This window comes from Arachis hypogaea, chromosome 12 (genome assembly GCF_003086295.3).
Source record: "Arachis hypogaea cultivar Tifrunner chromosome 12, arahy.Tifrunner.gnm2.J5K5, whole genome shotgun sequence".
NCBI classification, from domain to species: Eukaryota; Viridiplantae; Streptophyta; class Magnoliopsida; order Fabales; family Fabaceae; genus Arachis; species Arachis hypogaea.
In genome coordinates, this window is record NC_092047.1 from 2,392,206 (window position 1) to 2,410,575 (window position 18,370).

An 18,370-nucleotide genomic window follows, 5' to 3' on the forward strand; every position below is an offset into this window, starting at 1 on the left:
AAAAAAAGAGAATAAATTAAACTTTTATAATTTATTTTAGTTTATCATCAAACAAAATACAAAAATATTAATTTTTATGTTTCTGTCTTTTGTATTTTATGTATTTTATTTTATCCTATTCATATAACCAAAAATACTAATTTATTACACCTTCATGTCTATCCTTATCTTCAGCAAGAACTCATACAATAAGTTCAACTGCTTGCTGGATTTATAACTCTAAGTTGAACAAATGAAGAGTTATTCATATTATTCTATAATTTCTCTTGGACATGATACTTTTATCAAACAGTTTTTCCAAGTTGGTGAAGATGTAGTTAATGTCATTAGAAAGTTGTGTCAGATAAGACAACTATTTCATTTCTATCAACTTCACTTAATGGTGGTGAGTTTCTTTCTTTTTCTATTTTTTTTTTTTAAATATAGGCATACGATGAATTTAAAGTTGTGTTCATGAGATGTTCACATAACTGCATTATTGTGCATTCTCACAAAAGGTATAGAAAATAAAAAGAAAACAAAGTTTGCAGAATTGTCAATTATATACAATTATATACAATTAACATTTATATAAAAATTATAATATATACAATTAACATTTATATAAAAATTATAATAATAATAATTTTCAATTATAAATATTTAAAATATATACTATTTAGTCTATTTAAACATATTAACTAACATTACTCTTACTATTATACTCCATCTCATATATCTTTTTAAATGAATTGTCAACAATATCTTCAGCTATATTCAAATTTAGCATAATAACATCTACTTATCATATGAACATTTTAATATAAAATGATTAACAAAATTTATTTGTAATTTTATGCTATATTTTTTTTTTTTGTATTTTCATTCTCAATTTTTTTTATTATCTTCAAATACAACCACTAAAAAAAGCTCAAAATCTAAGCCATGGATCACAATCTTTTTAATACAACACTTTTAAATTTATATAATAGATATATAGTATAATTAATTTAGCTTTCCACAATAGGCGAGTTTTAATCTAGTTTTTCTAATTTAAAAATGTAGAAAACAGGCAAATCAAAAGCTCCAAGCAAACTATTAGACTAAGACCAAGACATTATCAATGTACAAATTATTAAAATAAGACAACTAGCATGCATTATTGTTATTGAAACCTCATAATATGTTACCATGATATACATACAAAAAATGTGTTGCCAAATGTCAATTAAGTTCTCCACTGCTATGAATTTTCTAAGTTATCTAGGAGACAGATAACGATGTCATTATGAAATTTGGATATCTCTGACTTCACGTGTCCCCCAATCACATGGAACTTTGTTGCATTCATCAAAAATATATATCCTGGGATTTGATGTGTTCCCAAAATCAGTGTGAGACAGCTAGAAGCTCAAAGTTACTGATGCTGTTACAGTGCAAGGATAAAAACTAAAAAGACTAACCATTAAATAAAGATCACATTAAAATTCAATAATGAATAGTATTTCACAATATACAAAAATAGTGAAGAAGAGACAATATGGTACCTTGAAATTGATTAGCCAACTCCTAAAATAAATAAAGTTTGAACAGTCATACACAGAAAGAAATGATAGCATATATCTTTTTTCTTTTGTATACTCATATATATATCCATCAAAACTCATAGGATCCTTACACAAGAAAAAAACAGAGGAGAAAAAAATGTCTGAGAATGCAACTCATCATGTGGTGATGCTTCCATGGTCTGCATTTGGCCATTTGATTCCGTTTTTCCAACTCTCCATAGACATAGCCAAATCAGGTATTCATGTCTCCTTCATTTCAACACCAAAAAATATTCAAAGGCTTCCAAAACCACCTTCAGATTTATCTCATATTTTACATTTGGTGGAAATTCCATTTCCATCACCATTAGACTCATCACATCTCTCTGGTGGTGAGGCTACTGTGGACATTCCATTTGACAAAATTCAGTACCTCAAGTTAGCATGGGATCAAATGCAAAATCCAGTGAAGGAATTTGTGTCTAAGTTGCAACCAAATTGGATCATTTGTGACTTCCATGCACACTGGGCTGTAGAGATTGCTCAAGAGCTTCATGTGAAACTCATGTACTACTCTGTTTACTCTGCTTCCACTATTGTGTTCTTTGGACCACCCGGTCGAATGAGAGCACCAACCTCGCCAGAAGTCCTAACATCACCAAGAGAATGGGTGAATTTTCCGTCTTCAGTGGCTTTTCAACGAAACGAGGCCATTGCGTTCTATCAAAGTGCATACATAGAAAATGTGACCGGGTTAAGAGACATTGATAGGCTTGCCAATGTAATAGACGGCGCAAACGCTGTATCATTTCGCAACTGCTATGAGATGGAAGGTGAGTATTTGAATCTATATCAAGAACTTATTGAGAAGCCAGTGATTCCTGTAGGTTTGCTTCCTCCGGAGATGCCAGAGAAAAGACTTGTTGATGAGTCTTGGAGTAAGACTTTCGAGTGGCTTGATGCGCAAGCAACAAAGTCGGTAGTCTTTGTTGGGTTTGGTAGTGAGTGTAAGTTGAGCAAAGAGCAAGTTTTTGAGATAGCTTATGGATTAGAGCTTTCTGAATTACCATTTTTGTGGACATTGAGAAAACCAAGTTGGGCAATTCATGATCATGATTCTCTGCCTCTTGGATTTTGTGAAAGAACATCAAAGAGAGGAAAAGTTTGTTTTGGATGGGCACCACAAAAGGAAATTTTGTCACATAAATCTATTGGGGGGTCTTTGTTTCATTCTGGCTGGGGATCTATAATTGAGACTTTGATGTTTGGCCACACTCTTGTAGTGTTGCCATTTGTTGTTGATCAACCTCTTAATGCAAAGGCTTTGCTTGATAAGGGTCTTGCCATTGAAGTGAAGAGAAATAATGAAGATGGTTCATTTAGTAGAGATGACATAGCCAAATGCCTCAGAGAAGCTATGGTATTGGAGGAAGGAGAGATGCTTAGAATCAAGACAAGAGAAATTGCTAAAGTTGTAGGCGATTTGAAGCTTCACCATGATTACATGAAAGCATTTGTCAAGTTTCTTAGGACTTGATGAATCTGAGAATAGACCTTGTTATTAGTCCAAATGTTTCTTATATTGAGTGATTAATGAATATAATCTTAGGTTGTGTTTGATTAGTGTCTTAAGACAGATGCAGATATATTGAGACAATAGAGTCAGAAAAGATAGTTATCGAACAAACTCTTAATGTTATGGATGTATTTAAATGTGACTTAAGCAGTAGATCAACTATGTAATAAATTACCTTCTGCTGTTGATTTTGTTGTATGGTTTGAGAAATAAATTCGGTAATATTGTTAATGATTAAAAGGGCTATAAATTACGTTTAAGCAAAGCAAGTCTAGAATTACTTCCAACATGCAACAGATCAACTTGGAGGAAGTTTGGATGGTTAAAAACTTGATATTGAAAAATCGTTTTCTTAATATTGAAATGGTAATTAATGCATCAGAAAATATTTTTGATAGTTCACAAAAAAAAAAAAAAAAAAAAGAAGTTTCAGATTCTTTCTCATAAATTCTAAGTAGTAGGTTAGGTCAGTTACTGTGGCAAAATGTCGTTTATTAATACCTTTTGCCAATGAGGCAATGACCATATGAAACTTGTTTGACAAATTATGAGTGTATGGTAGATAAAACAAAAATGGTAGATGCATGTAAATGTAATTACCATTGAGTGACAAACAGCTCATGTAATTTCCACAAAGACTATATTTCCATTGGTCCTACAAAAGTTTGAACTTTCCACACCTTGCAATCTCATTGCATCTTTCAAAAAGTACCAATATGACTAAACATTTAATTTAAAGCCAGAAAGACACCCCACAAAATTTATTTTTTTTTGGAAGAGGAGTTAACAAAAAATAAAAAAACAAAGAAAAGTTAGTGCAAGACAGCTAGGCACACCACTGCTTAGAATTATTTTATCTCGGAGATTGATACCATGTCTTGTTGCTAACTTGTAATTTCAAAGCACTGTTCTTTCCTTCTATTTCTGAAAATTTGATCACTTTACTATTGTTCGAGATCATGGCTGGAGTTGTTGTTGGTGGAGCTTTTCTGTCTGGCTTCATTAATGTTGTCTTGGACAGGCTCATTTCTGCTGATGCTATCAACTTGGTTGTGGGCAAGAAGCTTAGCTCTGACTTGGTTGAGAGGCTGAAGAATGCTCTGACAGATGCTGGAGCTCTTGTTGATGATGCAGAGCTCAAGCAACTGGATAACCATGATGTGAAGGAGTGGCTCAACTGTCTCCGAGATGCTCTTTACACTGCTGATGACTTGCTGGACCGCATCTGCACCAAAGCTGCAACTCAAAAGGTCACTCTCTTGGGTAGAATCTTCAATTCTGAAGATAGGCAAATGGTGAATGAGATAGAAAGGGTGGTTAGAAGGATAGAAGATCTTGAGAACCGCAAAGGAAAGCTTGGGCTTGAAAAGATTTCCACTGCTAGCTTCTCCTGGAAAACTCCATCCACTTCTCTTGTAAAAGGGAATGTGTGTGGCAGGGAGGATGACAAGAAGGCCTTAATCAAGATGCTGAATGACAACAATGAGCATCACCTCTCTGTCATCTCTATTGTTGGCATGGGTGGTGTTGGTAAAACTACTTTGGCTCAATGGATGTACAATAATGCAGAGTTGATGGAGGGATTTGATCAGAAAGCATGGGTTTGTGTTTCGGAAAACTTCAATATTGTTGAGACTACAAGGAATATAGTAAAGGAGATCTCTACAATTACTCAGGATCTTGATAGCTTCAATTCAATTCAAGATGCTTTGAAGAAAGAATTGTCCAAAAAGAAGTTCTTTATTGTTTTGGATGATGTTTGGAGTAATGATCATCATCAATGGAAGGATTTTCTAGCCCCTTTTCAATGCGGGGATAAGGGAAGTACTATTCTTCTGACTACTCGCAAGGAAGATGTTGGTTCAGTTGTTCAAACAAATTGTCAGCCTCACTATCTCATTCCATTATCAGAAGACTATTGTTGGTCAGTGTTTGCAGCCAATGCTTCTTTTCCAGAATCAAATGGGAGCCCAATACTTGAAGGAATAGGCAAAAAGATTGCCAAGAAGTGCGATGGTTTGCCATTAGCAGCAGAAACACTTGGTTGCTTGTGCAGAAGGCATGATGCTAAGGAATGGGAAAAAATCTTAAGCAGTGATATTTGGGGATTTTCTACAAATGAGAGTAAGATTGTTCCAGCATTGTTAATTAGTTACTTTCACCTTCCTGCACATTTGAAGCGTTGTTTTGTTTATTGTGCACTGTTTCCGAAAGATTATCACTTTAAGAAAGATGAACTAATTTTGTTGTGGATGGCCGAAGATCTTTTAAGACTACCAAAGAGAGGAGAGAACTTGGAAGAGGTTGGTTGCAAGTGTTTTGAAGAATTAGCTTCAAGGTTATTTTTTAAACAAGAATGGGGTTGGCATAAGATGCATGATCTCTTGCATGACTTGGCAATATTCCTTGCTGGAGACTTCTATTGTAGAATAGAAGAGCGTAGTGAACAAGAAAAGAAGAAGGTTCTCACTCGTCATTTGTCACATTTGCCATATGGAAGCTTAGATCATCCAATCTCAAAAGTCTTTAAGTCCGATATGAAACCAGAATCTTTGAGGACATCGTTGTATATCGATGATTTGTTCAGCATGGCATCTAAGTTTATATGCTTGAGAGTTTTGTCCTTTCGTAAACTTGATGTATTACCTGATTCAATAGGTGAATCAATTCATCTACGGTATTTGAATCTCTCTTTCACTGACATTAACAGGTTGCCAGAATCATTGTGCAACTTGTATAATCTACAAACATTAATATTGTACGGATGTACTAAGTTGACCATGTTGCCCATTAACATGCACAATCTTGTGAATTTACGGCATCTGGATCTCAGGGAAACTTCTTTGGGAGAAATGCCTGGAGGAATAAGCAAATTGAAACACTTGCGTGTTTTATATTTCTTTATTGTGGGAAATCATAAATATAATGGAATCCAGGAATTAGGAGGGCTGTCAAATCTTCAAGGTTCATTTGTGATTAGGAAGTTGGAGAATATTGTGGACGTGAAAGAAGCAGAGAATGCAAGGATGACAAACAAGAATCTCATGAACGAATTATACTTGGAGTGGTCTTCAGGTGATGATATGGTTCCGAACACAAGTGCCGAAAGAGATATACTTGACAACTTGCAACCTCACAACAATTTGGAAAAGTTGACCATCAAGGGATATAAGAGTACAATATTTCCAGATTGGTTGGGGCACTGTTCATACAACAATATGACAAGTGTATCTCTCAAGTCTTGCAACAATTGCTGCATGCTGCCTTCACTTGGACAGTTGCCATCTCTTAAGGCCCTGCGCATTAAAGGTTTTGGTCAGCTGAAGTGTGTTGGCATGGAGTTTTACAAGGCTATTGGTGACCCTTCTTTGCAAATTGCTCCTCCTTTTCCCTTGTTGGAGAGTTTGAAATTTGATAAAATGGCATGTTGGGAGGAGTGGCACTTACCTGACTCAAAAGCTTTTTGTCAGCTTAAGAGTCTTAAAATAAGAGATCGTCCAATGTTAAAGGGAGATATGCTTCATCAGGTATTCATGAGAATCGTTTCTTCTTCATCGGATGCTTTGAAAGTTCGCGAGTTAGTTATAATCGAATTTCGAGAAGGAGGGTTTTCAGGTATGTCACTTAATGGGGATACATTATCAATTAGCGGAAGTGAATGTGTGGTGGAGTCTGCATTTAACGAAATGATGAGCAATAAGCATCTACCCTCCCTCCAAGAAGTAGAAATCATCGGGTGTTGGTTTGCTGTGTCCTGGCCGAACAATTGTTTACTACCCAAATCTTTGCAAAAGCTCACAATCAGGGAGTGCAGCAAACTGGAATTCCCGCAGCAAAAGTATGATTTGGTAGAGCTACTATTACACAGCTGTGATTCACTGAGCTCCTTATCGTTGGATGTCTTTCCCAATCTCAAGAATCTCCGGATTGATAGGTGTGAGAATCTGGAATCAGTGTCAATGTCAGAGGCACCACACGCTGCTCTTCAACGTCTCATAATCTGGGGGTGCGAGAAATTAGTGTCATTAGCAGGAGGAGGACTGGCTGCACCCAACTTGACTCATCTTCATGTCGCAAATTGTGAGAAGTTGGAGGCATTACCACGTGACATGAATAGTCTACTCCCAAGTCTGCAGTCTCTCGAGATATATGGTTGCCCAAACATTTGCAGGTTGCCAGAGGGTGGTTTGCCGCCTAACTTGAAATCACTTGAACTGCAAATTGGCGAAGAACAAATGAGAGATCTATCCTGGATGGCCAACTTGCACGCCCTCACTCATCTCAGATTTTATGGTTCTTACTGCGACAACTTAAAGTCATACCCAGAGGTGGGTTCGCTGCCTCACCTTCCCTCCCTTACCACTCTTGGGATATGGTGCTTCCATAATCTGGAGACATTGGAGTGCAACGAGCTTCTCCGCCTCACCTCCCTTCAACAACTACATATTTCATTCTGCAACAAGCTGAAGCATATGGAAGGAGAAAAGCTGCCTCCCTCTCTCTTGCTACTCAAAATTCAATACTGTCGTTTGCTGGGAAAACACTGCAAGAACAAGCATCAACTAATCTGGCCCAAAATTTCCCACATCCCCACCATTCAAGTCGAAAACTTTTCAGATAAAGCTTCTGCGTAGGTAATTTTCTAATCTCCCATGTTTGTCGTTTCCTTTTTCCTTAAAACATACCCACCATTCAAGTTGACGGCCGACGAATTTTCTGAACAGTGATTTATGAGCAAGTAATTATCTAACCTTCATGTTTGTCATGCTACCACATGTAAATTCACACATGCATAAATTTCCATTTCCTTCAAGTGAAAAATATTCTCTCATTCTTTAGCGAAAAGCTTCTGTTTTTTTTTTTTTGCTATCTTTCTCTATTCCTCTCTATAATTTTATTTTTGCTGTTTTGCATAGAGAAAAAAAATAAAATAACAGCTTGATTTGTTGAAAGAAAAGAGTTATAAAATGGTGTTCCTGTCTTTGCCAATTCTTTATGATCATTGTCAGTTGTTGTGCTGCAAGATTCATATAGGAATAAAAAAAGGAATCAGCATGCATGAGCTATATAAGCTTTCAAAATAGAAGGATCAAGTTATTGTTATGTAGTCGTTTTTTTTCCTTACCACAGATTGAATCCTTACATAAAATGAATAGTATTAGATGCCAATAATAACTATTTCTTCCTTTCTGGATTTGGATACGTCATCAGACAAATTCACAAGGTGATGAAAGTATGTAGCTAATGCAGACATGATTCAAGAATATGCTTTCCACATTTAAAGATGACAATCCTGTACCTGAAATAGTCATTAGAAGGTGAAGTTGTGGTGATGCCATCAGCAGCAATTTCATTCCTATCAACTTCACTCATTGATCTTTATCTTGGTATGTGCAGTTTGTACATATATTAACCTGCAGTGGGATTCAAATTATTCAAGAAAAAGCATTGTCATAGAATATTTGATCTTTTTGGACTGAATTGAAGAGGATAGCTACGAATATACAGGGTTATTGTTATGCAAAGTCAGTGTATTATGTGTATGGAAAAAATTTTCTTTTATAACTTGTAGTATTATAACCATCAATCACTTTAGTTTCTTTATAATTTCTCTAGGTATGCTTTGACTTCCTGTTTTTGGGTGTCATTTCTTTTCACTGCTAACTCTAAAATCAAACCAATAATCCAACATTGTGTTAATGAGGTTTTCACATAAGTGTGTCTGTGGTTATTGTGATGACATTCTGACAAACATTTAGTTTTGAAATGTATATATATAATTTGTGTTTTAGGAGATACTTTGAAGATCAATCAGCAATTATTGTCCTGAGAGCATTGCAGTTCTGGAATGGATCTTAAATTCCAGTTTCAGTCAAAACAACCAAAAGAAATGAAGAATCATTTTCCACCTTTACTTTGGTTTTTCCAAAGAAAAAATAAGATTGAAAGGTAATAGCACGAGGGGAGAAAAGATGATAAAGTTGCTATTAGCATGAAGGAGCATAACAGGTGAAGGAGTTGTGAATATCAATTCACATCAAATCATAGCTTTTCTTTTTCTTTTTAATTGTATATTTCTTTGTTGTTTTATCATTGATATCCAATGCATTAATACATGAGTTCAATTTCGAATTGAGGAGTGCTAGGGGGCAGCACTTTTGTTAAATTTTGGCCAGCATTTAACCATCAAAAGGAAATTGAATGATTCTACACCATTAGATGTAATTTCAGACCATTAAAAAATTATTGATGGCTAATTGATGGCTAAAAACCACGCAATCTGCTGGCCCCTAGACTTTCTCTTTGGAATTCTCTTACTAAGTCACGAGCGATCTTGGTAAAATAAATATTTGTTCATTATATTCCAAAGATGAACACTACAAATTTAAACATAAAAAATAAAGATCATACTAAAGATTCAATAATAATAAAATGAGTATTTGTGCACCATATCCCAAAATTACTGAAATAAAATAAAAAAGACGGCTGTTTCCAAAAGCACATATTCATGTATGTTAATACCAGATTAGTTATGTGGTAGGTAAGATTGTTTTTAGTGTGTATGTAAGATTGTTTTGGTGTGGATTTTGAGAGCGTTTTCTTCAAGCTAAGTAGATACTTACTTGGTGATGAATTTAGTTGTTAAGAGGTTGTTAGTTAATGATATCAGATAAGACAGTGTGACCAACGCAAGTTGGCACAGATGGATGAGGGTCTGTGTCCCTTAACCATCTCTCTCGAGTTTGATACTTACTGGAGGATGGGAATGGAGCTTGCTTGCTTGGGAGGGTCGCCCACTTTGCCTCTGCAGTATCCGCGGGATTAGTCATTGGACTTCCGGCCTCATGGATATCCTGATGCAAACCAAAAAAAAAAAAAGATAAGACAGTGTGTTTGAAGGTGTAAATTTAGAGTTTTATTTGAATGATGTTTTGTTTGTTTTTGAGATCTTGTTAGTATTGGATCTTTTTGTCTTTAGTAGTTTTTCTATTTCAGAGTTAAAGCATTTTTGAACTATTCGAGAAAAACAATTGAAGTGGTAGGTGAGTTTTGTTCCTTCTTTAATAGTCTTGACTTTCAGTCTTTAAGGTGGAAAAAGTTTGTAGAAAAAAGTAGTAGTGCCAAATTCATACTATAAGACAAAAACAAAGTTCCTTGAACTTTATTAATCAATTCATAACAATAAAGGTTGGATAGTCCTACACGGAAAGAATTGCTAGCATCTATTCTTAATATATAAAAGTAGATACATAAATTTATCCACATTATTTTTTTTAAGACATGTTTTTTTTTCTACTAATACCGTATCAGCAACATCGCTTACTTGACAAAATTTTAGAATCAACCACTCAATTTTTGCCAAATCGCCTATTATTTACAAATAAGCAAAAAAATTAAAATATACAAAAAAAAAAAAAAAAACACCGATAACTAGAAATTTACCTACAAAGACATTGAATGCATATCCCTATATTTATTATATCTTACCGTTATAAACAATACAATAAATTTATAACCCCCAATAATTAATTTCTATAAATAACTCATTAAATGTTATAAACATCCGTATTACAAATGTCATAATAATATTATTAATCATAATAAATTTTATATTATAAATATTCAAATTTCATAATATTTGACGTACTTATATAAGTCTCTTATCACTATTCCTTCAAATAACATCAAATTTAGTGCAAAAAAATTATTTTCAAACTACACAACATCTCAAACTTACTCAATGAAGCATTATTCTTTGGACAATATTACCAAAACAAACAATTGGTTTATCAAAGTTTGTGTGGTTTGTCTATAAAAAACATTAAGAACCACAAACGAAGAGGAGCCTCTTTGCTTAAAAATAATTATATTAGATGAAAATGAGACAACTACATTTGTGGCACATATAATCAAACACCACAATATCTAACAATAAAGTAACTCTATATACTTTTTATAATCTCATCTATTAAATTATTAGTTATTAACCCAATACTTATTTCAGATCAAAGTACTACAACAATTTCTGTACTATTTGATGGTGTAAACCCCGCTAAAATTAGTAAATAATTAGTCAATAAATTAATTTTAATAAAAGGAATTAGAAATGCAAATTTAATAGTAAAATAGGATAGAGCTAATTAAAATGAGAATTTTGACACTAATTTCAAAGGATTTGACCAAAGATTGAGCTGAACGGGCCGAATCGGACGAACAGGACCCAAATGGGCCCAAGGCCCAACTTAGCCCATTCACTTTTAATGAGCCAGCTTCCTTTTTCTCCTTCTTCATTAACGTTGCACAGCAAAGGAAGAAGGGGGAAGAAGCTTTCAACCCTAGCTTCCACTTCAATCCAACATATCTTCTTCATCCGAGCTCCGATCGCCGTACCGTTTGCGACTACGCATCCAGTGCGTCGAGCTATACACTTCTATCGAATCAATTTCATAGGTAAACCTCAATTTTACCTCAGTTTCTCTACCTTAATTATCAAAAATTGTGGGTGCCAAAGTTGAAGAATTTGTTGATTTTGGTTCTCTAGGTTTGAATTAGCTTGCGGAATTCGTTGAACTTGACTATCTTGATCTGTGGATATGGTGAGGTTTCTAAACCTAGCTAATTTTTGGTTCTCAATATGTAGAATTCTGAATTTTAAGTATGTAAGAATAATATATGGAAATAGGTGCATAAATAAACATATTGGAACTTGAATTGTGGACATTGGAGGCTTGGTGAAGAATCGGTGTCAAGGCTTGGTAATTTTAGAATTGTGGGGCTGTGTTTGGCTTTGGATAATACGTGAAAAAGCGACCAAGGTATGGTTTAGGTTTCGCGCATTTAACATGTAAGGTTCTGTGAAAACTTAGGTTAGAGCACTATAGGATAAGTTGAAATGGTTAAACGTGTTAAATGATTAGTTTTTGTGATGTTGATGAATGGATTGATGTTGGGCTTGTATTGAGTAATTGACAATGTGGGTTAAATATATATATATATATATATATGCTAGTATAATGATGATGGATAAAGGATTTATGATTATGATAATGTAATAATATGGTTGAGATTGAGTGGTGTTTATTTAGATTTGTTGGTATTGACATAATGAATGATGTTGTAATGATAGTGGAGAAATTTGATGATGATGATGATATGTGTATATACAGTAACATGTTGGTTTGTGGCTAAAATTTGTGAAGTTGGGTGAAATGTGGTGTTAATGAGCTAAGTTGTAAGAATTGTTGTGCTATGGTTAAAGACAAATTATATGGGTGGTTATGGTATGTTGAGTTGAGTGGAAATGAGTTTTGAAAGGAAAATGTGATTTTGGTAAAAATGGGGTTGTGTATAAGTTGGTAAAAAGTGGTTTTTGATGAACTTCGGTAGTCCATAACTTGCTGATGAGTCTATATTTTCCTGTATATTTTGGTTTGATTTGAATGGATTTCATCATATAAACCCACATTTATTCATCCAAATAGCATACTTTTGTGTTCTCTCCCTTAATTGTGCCTAAATGTGAAAACATGCTATTTTGTGCTTATTTTAATCACTTTTATCCCACTTTTATGCCATTCGATGCCATAACATATTTGTTGAGTGATTTAGGTCCTAGCGGCAAGTTTGGCAAGGCAAAAGTGGAAGGAAGCATGTACAAAGGGAGAAAACATGAAGAAAACAAAGGAGAAGCACACATTGGAGTGTGCGTGCGCACAACCACCTGTGCATATGCACAAAAGCCACAAAACCATGTGTGCATACGCACGACAATCTGTGCGTACGCACAAGAAGAAAATCAGCATGTGTGCGGATGCACACACCTGTGCGTCCGCACACATCCCAGCGCGTGACTCATTTATTGCAAATTGCTAGGGCAATTTTTGGGCCTCCAGGACCCAATTTTGGGACTTTCTGAAGCTGATTGAGTGCTATATAAAGGAAGGCCTTACTCCATGTGAAGGGGGGAGAAATTAGGGTTAGTTTAGCATTATGTAGGTTATTTTCTAGAGAGAGAAACTCCCCTCTCTCTAGAATTAGGTTAGGTTTAGTTTAATTTCCTTTAATTTCAGCATTTAATTCTTATTTTAGTGTAGTTTCATTTATGTTTCTATGCTTTCTTGTCTCTATCTTCTTCATCTCTTTTGTTATTTTTTCTTTTATGTCAATTCTCATGTTATGAACACTTTTGTTACTTTAATTCCAATTGATTCCAATTTATGTTTCCATGTCATTTATTGCTTTCTTTGGTTGTTATTGTTATCTTCTTGCTTTGGTAGCTTTGGAATTTATTTTAATGCATTTTAATATTATTTTATTTTCATGCACACCAAGTGTTTGATGAAATGCTTGGCTTAGTTTTCACTTAGTTTTTCTTCACTCTTGGCTTGGAATTGATGACTTTGGTGATCCTTGAGTCATTGATGTCCATTCTTGTTTGATATATTAGAGTAGTTAGTTGATTTGGTCTCCCTTGACTTTATGTGACTCCTTAGTGTTGACATAGGACTTAGGGATTGAAATTAACTATGCCTATTTGACTTATCTTCGATGTAAGGTTGACTAAGTAGGATTAACTCTTCATAATCATCATGTGTTTGTGGTCAATGTCTAGGATAGGTAGCTTTAGCCTTCAATTACTTGCCAAGAGGTTTCTTGCATTTTAAGCTTCTTTTCCTTGCATTTTATTGCTTTGACTTTAATTTCTTGCATATTTAGTTTTCACACTCTTGGTTGAGAAATTGGATGTTTGGGTGGAATTGAGTTGTGGATGTCCATTCCGCATTGTGTGAGAATAGTTAATTGGTTTGGTTTTCATTGACGCTAGTCTTTCACTAAATAATTAGTGAGTTGACTAGGACTTATAGATTGAGACCAGTTATGCTCTTTTAACTAATTCTCAAGGAGGATTGACTAATTTGGATTGATTCCATACAATTGGCATGTTTGTGGTCCATAACTAGGATAGGAAACCTAGATTACCCAATTCTTACCAAGAGTTGTCATTTACATTCATTGCATGCTTATTTGCTTTCTTGCTATTTATATTTCTTGCTCTCTTTCATTCCAATTCCCTATGCTCTCTAATAGCCAATAACATAACATTTCATTACAACTCCTAGGGAAGACGACCCGAGATTTAATTACTCTCGGTTTATATTTTGTATTGGATTTAATATTTGATCTTGAGAATTCATCGTTGGTTTAGACTATGCTACCAACGAATTGATTCTTGTTTTGATTGGTTCTAAACCGGCAAGAATCCTCTCGTCAAATTTGGCGCCGTTGCCGGGGAGTTGCAATGATGTGATGTTATGGCTATTGTAAATATTTTAATATGTAAATAGCTTGATTTTTGATTGTCTTTGTTAATGGTTAGGATTGGGATCCCGGAGGACATTGGACATTTTAGCATTGGTGGGGAGGTCAAGCACAAGCCACCATAGCAAGGGCTCCCCCAATTGTCTAACTTAAAAACATTAAATAAAAGTGTTTGGTAATATTGTTCTAACTCTTCTCTTTTTGTATATATTTTGACTTATTTGCTTTTTGTTATGCTTGATTAGCTTAGAATTAGTTTAATTTTGAGTTTAGTTAGGTTAATTTTGGTTTGGATCATGAATTTATGGGTTCTTGCATGTTTTGGTGTTGAGTTTTGGTTGAACTAAGGCTTGATGCCTTAGAGTTTTGAAGAAAATTTTTTTGGGAAAAACAGGGCATGAGCGTGCGCACACCCTTGTGCACACGCACACAACAACGAAAATTCACCTTCTGTGCGGACGCACCCAGTTGTGTGTACGCACAGATGCCTTTATGCCCTCTGTTCGCAGCGCCAGCACGCCTTGTGTGCGCGCATTCCCCTGTTTTCTGCGACCTATGCGCGCGCACACATGCTCTTTTTCGCACTCTTTGTGCGGACGCACAGACGTGTGCGTCCGCACGCCAACTTGCTTCCCTTCTGGTGGGAGCGTTGGCACAGCCTGTGTGTATGAACCCCTGCCCTCTTATGCTTCTGTGCGCGCACACGGACCTGTGTGTGCACGCACACATGATCCTTTCCTTAAAAAAAAAACAAACCCTACCTGTGCGTGCGCATAGCGTTGTGCGCACGCACAACCCTGGGAACCCCCTCTGCTCGCAACAGACGCACCTCTTGTGTGTGGGAACACCCCCTCTTTTCCCCTTCTGTGCGCACAGGCCCTTATGTTCATTCTGTCCGCAGCGCCCGCACCCTTCTGTGCACGCGCATGACCCCCTTTTCCGCCTTGTGTGCGTACGCACACATACCTGTGCGTACGCACACCCCTGTTTTCTCCCACTTTACTTCTTTTCTCCTCCTTTCTCTACTTCTTCTCTTCCTTTCTCTTCCACCCCTCTCTGCTCTTACTTTAGCCCTCTTCTCTACTTGTTCCACTTTGTTTTATTTGCATTTCATTTTTTTTATTTTGGTAATTATATTGATCTTAGTTTAGTTGTTTGTTAATTGAATAAGTTGCAATTGTTTGATTGATGATTCATTGGGTTGCTTCTTGCTTCAAATTGGTTTAATGAATATGTGCACTGAGCATCATGTCTTTATTTAATTGCCTAGATGAATTGTAAGTTTGATTTATATGTTGTAGCTACCATATACATTAGACTTTATCCTTGTTTGGCATCATGAATTGTGCACTCTTACTTTAGTGAATTGAGTTGAACTATTTATTCATCATGGTTTTTAGCGAATATAATCACATAACAAGGTATTTGTTCCTTGTTAATGCCTTGCATTTTTTGAGTCGACTTGACTTGATTCTTATCAAGACTTGTCACTTTTTGTAACAAGCACCTTATACATGTGATTATTTCATTATTCCTAAGGGTGAATAAGTAGTCTCTTTTCATCATTGAATTGGTTATTGTTAATTGTGCCATTTTCTATTAATTTTGCGCTTTCGCTTGCACAATTTCAATATCCGATAGCTCAAATACTCAATTCACTTTGGTTGTGGTTACCTAGGTTGTTTGTATCTTGGTTGTTGCTTATTCATCACTTGCAACCTAGACCACTTAATTGAGGAACATGCTATTTCTTTTGCTTTTGTGGTTATTGTTTTACTCGATCAATGTGCCGTGTTTTAAATTGTGCGCGCATTTAGAATACACACATTGCATTTTATCATACCACACACATCTTACTTTTCCTCAATTGTTGTTTATTTGTTTATACAAAGCAACCGGAGCCCCCGGAGCCCACCGGCTGAAGGTGGAGCCTCACAGTCCTTCACCCCCGGATCGTGTGGATGCACGGAGGACCGTGTATTATTTAAGTGTGGGGGAGGATTGCCAACTTCAAGGGGAGTAAATTTTTTTTTCTTAGACACTTTGCAATACTCAGTTTGTTCTTTTCCCTTAGTTTTCACAAATTTTTGTTTTTGTTTGCATTTTTTGTTTGTTTTGTTTGTATATATCTCTTTAATGCTTATAGTATATGATAGTAAATACTTGCTTAATTGCATGGTAGAGTAAATAAGTTTGGTAAAACAACAAAGAATTTTCAAGAAATCTCTTTTAGGGTATTCCATTGATTAGATTTGAAAACTTGTTTTTGAACTTGCATGAAGTATCTTTTTAAGGAACATAGAAAAGAGCTTGAACAAACTACCTTGTGAGATTTGAGCTTCAATTGGGTGGTTGCACATTATCAACCACAAAATTTTGTTCTTGTGTGATAAACTTCTTTTATGATTGTGATCTTTGATTTTCTTTAATCTTTATGTCCTATAATTGTTGTTTTGAATGCATTTAGTATGATTGAGGCCATTTTTGAAATTAAACTCACTTAATCCATATGGCCAACCCTTACATCTACCTTTATAAACTACTTTTGAGCCTTTTAATTCCCCCTTATTCTAATTTTAAGCATACCATTTGCCCTAAGTAAAAAACCAATAATGTCCTTATATTGTATCTTTGATTAGTTTGGGTTTGAGTGTGTGCGTTAATCAAGTGTGGGGGGAATTTATGGGAAAACATTGGTAGTTAGTTTACTTTGGGTTTTCATTAAGAAAAATGTTGGAAAATGGATAAACACACATGCATCTATTAAGTAAGACATATGCATATCTCTCTTTTTGTTGATAAAAGAAAAATTTTGGTTTATATACCTTTTGAAAAAAAAGAAAGAGAAAGAAAAAGAAATGATAATAAGAATGTTAAATAAAGGATGCATATGTGTGTGAATTGGAAAGAAGGATGCATGAGTGAATGTGAGAAAAGAAATGGATGGGAAGTTAGGTTGTTTTGTCATGTATGTGGGATGATATAGGATTAGGTAGGATACTTGAGCTAATCAAAGATCTAATCTATTAGCCCACTTAACCATATTAATCCTACCCTTACCTAAGCCCCATTACAACCCTTAAAAGTCCTCATGATATTTGCATTCATTCATCAAATATTAGTTAATTGTTAGATGACTTGCAAATCTTTGAAAACATGATTAAAGGAGGATTGAGTGATTAAGCCCTAAACACTGAGCGACTAGAGTGTAAACACATCCTGTGAGGGGTTCAATCGCTCAATTCTATGTTTCCATTGCTTATCTTGTATCTTCTCGCAAGTTATTGAAATTAATTTGAAAATTTCAAATCAAATCCTTGGACATTGATTATATTGCTATATTTTCTTGTCTTGACCCTAAGTTCCTATTTTGGATTGATTGAGATTCTTTTGTTTGCTTTTGCCAAACTCAATAGGAACCATAGTGTAGATATAGATAGATAGTATTTAGTATAGTTGCATGCATGTAGTTAGTTGCATTAAATAAATTGCTTTCCCTCCTTATCCTTCTCCTTTGATTGTGATTAGCATGAGGACATTATTTAAGTGTGGGGGAATCGATGAGTCCATATTTTCCGGTATATTTTGGTTTGATTTGAATGGATTTCATCATATAAACCCACATTTATTCATCCAAATAGCATGCTTTTGTGTTCTCTCCCTTAATTGTGCCTAAATGTGAAAACATGCTATTTTGTGCTTATTTTAATCACTTTTATCCCACTTTTATGCCATTCGATGCCATGACATATTTGTTGAGTGATTTTAGGTCCTAGCGGCAAGTTTGGCAAGGCAAAAGTGGAAGGAAGCATGTACAAAGGGAAAAAACATGAAGAAAACAAAGGAGAAGCACACATTGGAGTGTGCGTGCGCACAACCACCTGTGCGTACGGACAAAAGCCACAAAACCATGTGTGCGTACGCACGACAACCTGTGCATACGCACAAG

At 35.2% G+C, this 18,370-nt stretch overlaps 2 protein-coding genes and 2 long non-coding RNA genes across 5 annotated transcripts; 3 read left to right on the forward strand and 1 right to left on the reverse strand.

Annotated features, from left to right (window-relative positions):
* Positions 1-1,576: 1,576 nt before the first annotated feature.
* LOC112726303 (putative UDP-rhamnose:rhamnosyltransferase 1) lies at positions 1,577-3,342 on the forward strand. Its single transcript, XM_025775638.3, has one exon. The coding sequence runs from the start codon at positions 1,684-1,686 to the stop codon at positions 3,061-3,063; it is 1,380 nt and encodes a 459-aa protein (XP_025631423.1). The 5' UTR covers positions 1,577-1,683; the 3' UTR covers positions 3,064-3,342.
* Positions 3,343-3,832: 490 nt separating this feature from the next.
* Positions 3,833-9,549, forward strand: LOC112726304 (putative disease resistance RPP13-like protein 1). Of its 2 annotated transcripts, XR_003165244.3 has the most exons (3): positions 3,869-7,736; positions 8,314-8,489; positions 8,895-9,549. XR_003165244.3 is itself a non-coding variant. In XM_025775639.3 (2 exons), exon 1 carries the CDS (start codon positions 4,062-4,064, stop codon positions 7,734-7,736), a length of 3,675 nt encoding a protein of 1,224 aa, XP_025631424.1. In that variant the 5' UTR covers positions 3,833-4,061; the 3' UTR covers positions 8,314-8,709. The 2 variants fall into 2 exon arrangements, 1 of the variants encoding a protein (XP_025631424.1); XM_025775639.3 differs by lacking the exon at positions 8,895-9,549 and having other exon boundaries at positions 3,833-7,736; positions 8,314-8,709.
* Positions 8,209-9,991, reverse strand: LOC140176928 (uncharacterized). Its single transcript, XR_011868170.1, has 2 exons — positions 9,857-9,991; positions 8,209-8,516 (listed from the first exon to the last, which is right to left on the reverse strand). It is a non-coding gene; the product is annotated as an uncharacterized lncRNA (long non-coding RNA).
* A 1,423-nt stretch (positions 9,992-11,414) lies between these two features.
* Positions 11,415-13,166, forward strand: LOC140177255 (uncharacterized). Its single transcript, XR_011869081.1, has 4 exons — positions 11,415-11,553; positions 11,645-11,699; positions 11,786-11,918; positions 12,712-13,166. It is a non-coding gene; the product is annotated as an uncharacterized lncRNA (long non-coding RNA).
* Positions 13,167-18,370: the final 5,204 nt, after the last annotated feature.

What these genes read in the sequence shown, in the direction of transcription:
- LOC112726303 (XM_025775638.3), top strand. Translation starts at nt 1,684, where the DNA reads ATGTCTGAGAATGCAACTCATCATGTGGTGATGCTTCCATGGTCTGCA.
- LOC112726304 (XM_025775639.3), top strand. Translation starts at nt 4,062, where the DNA reads ATGGCTGGAGTTGTTGTTGGTGGAGCTTTTCTGTCTGGCTTCATTAAT.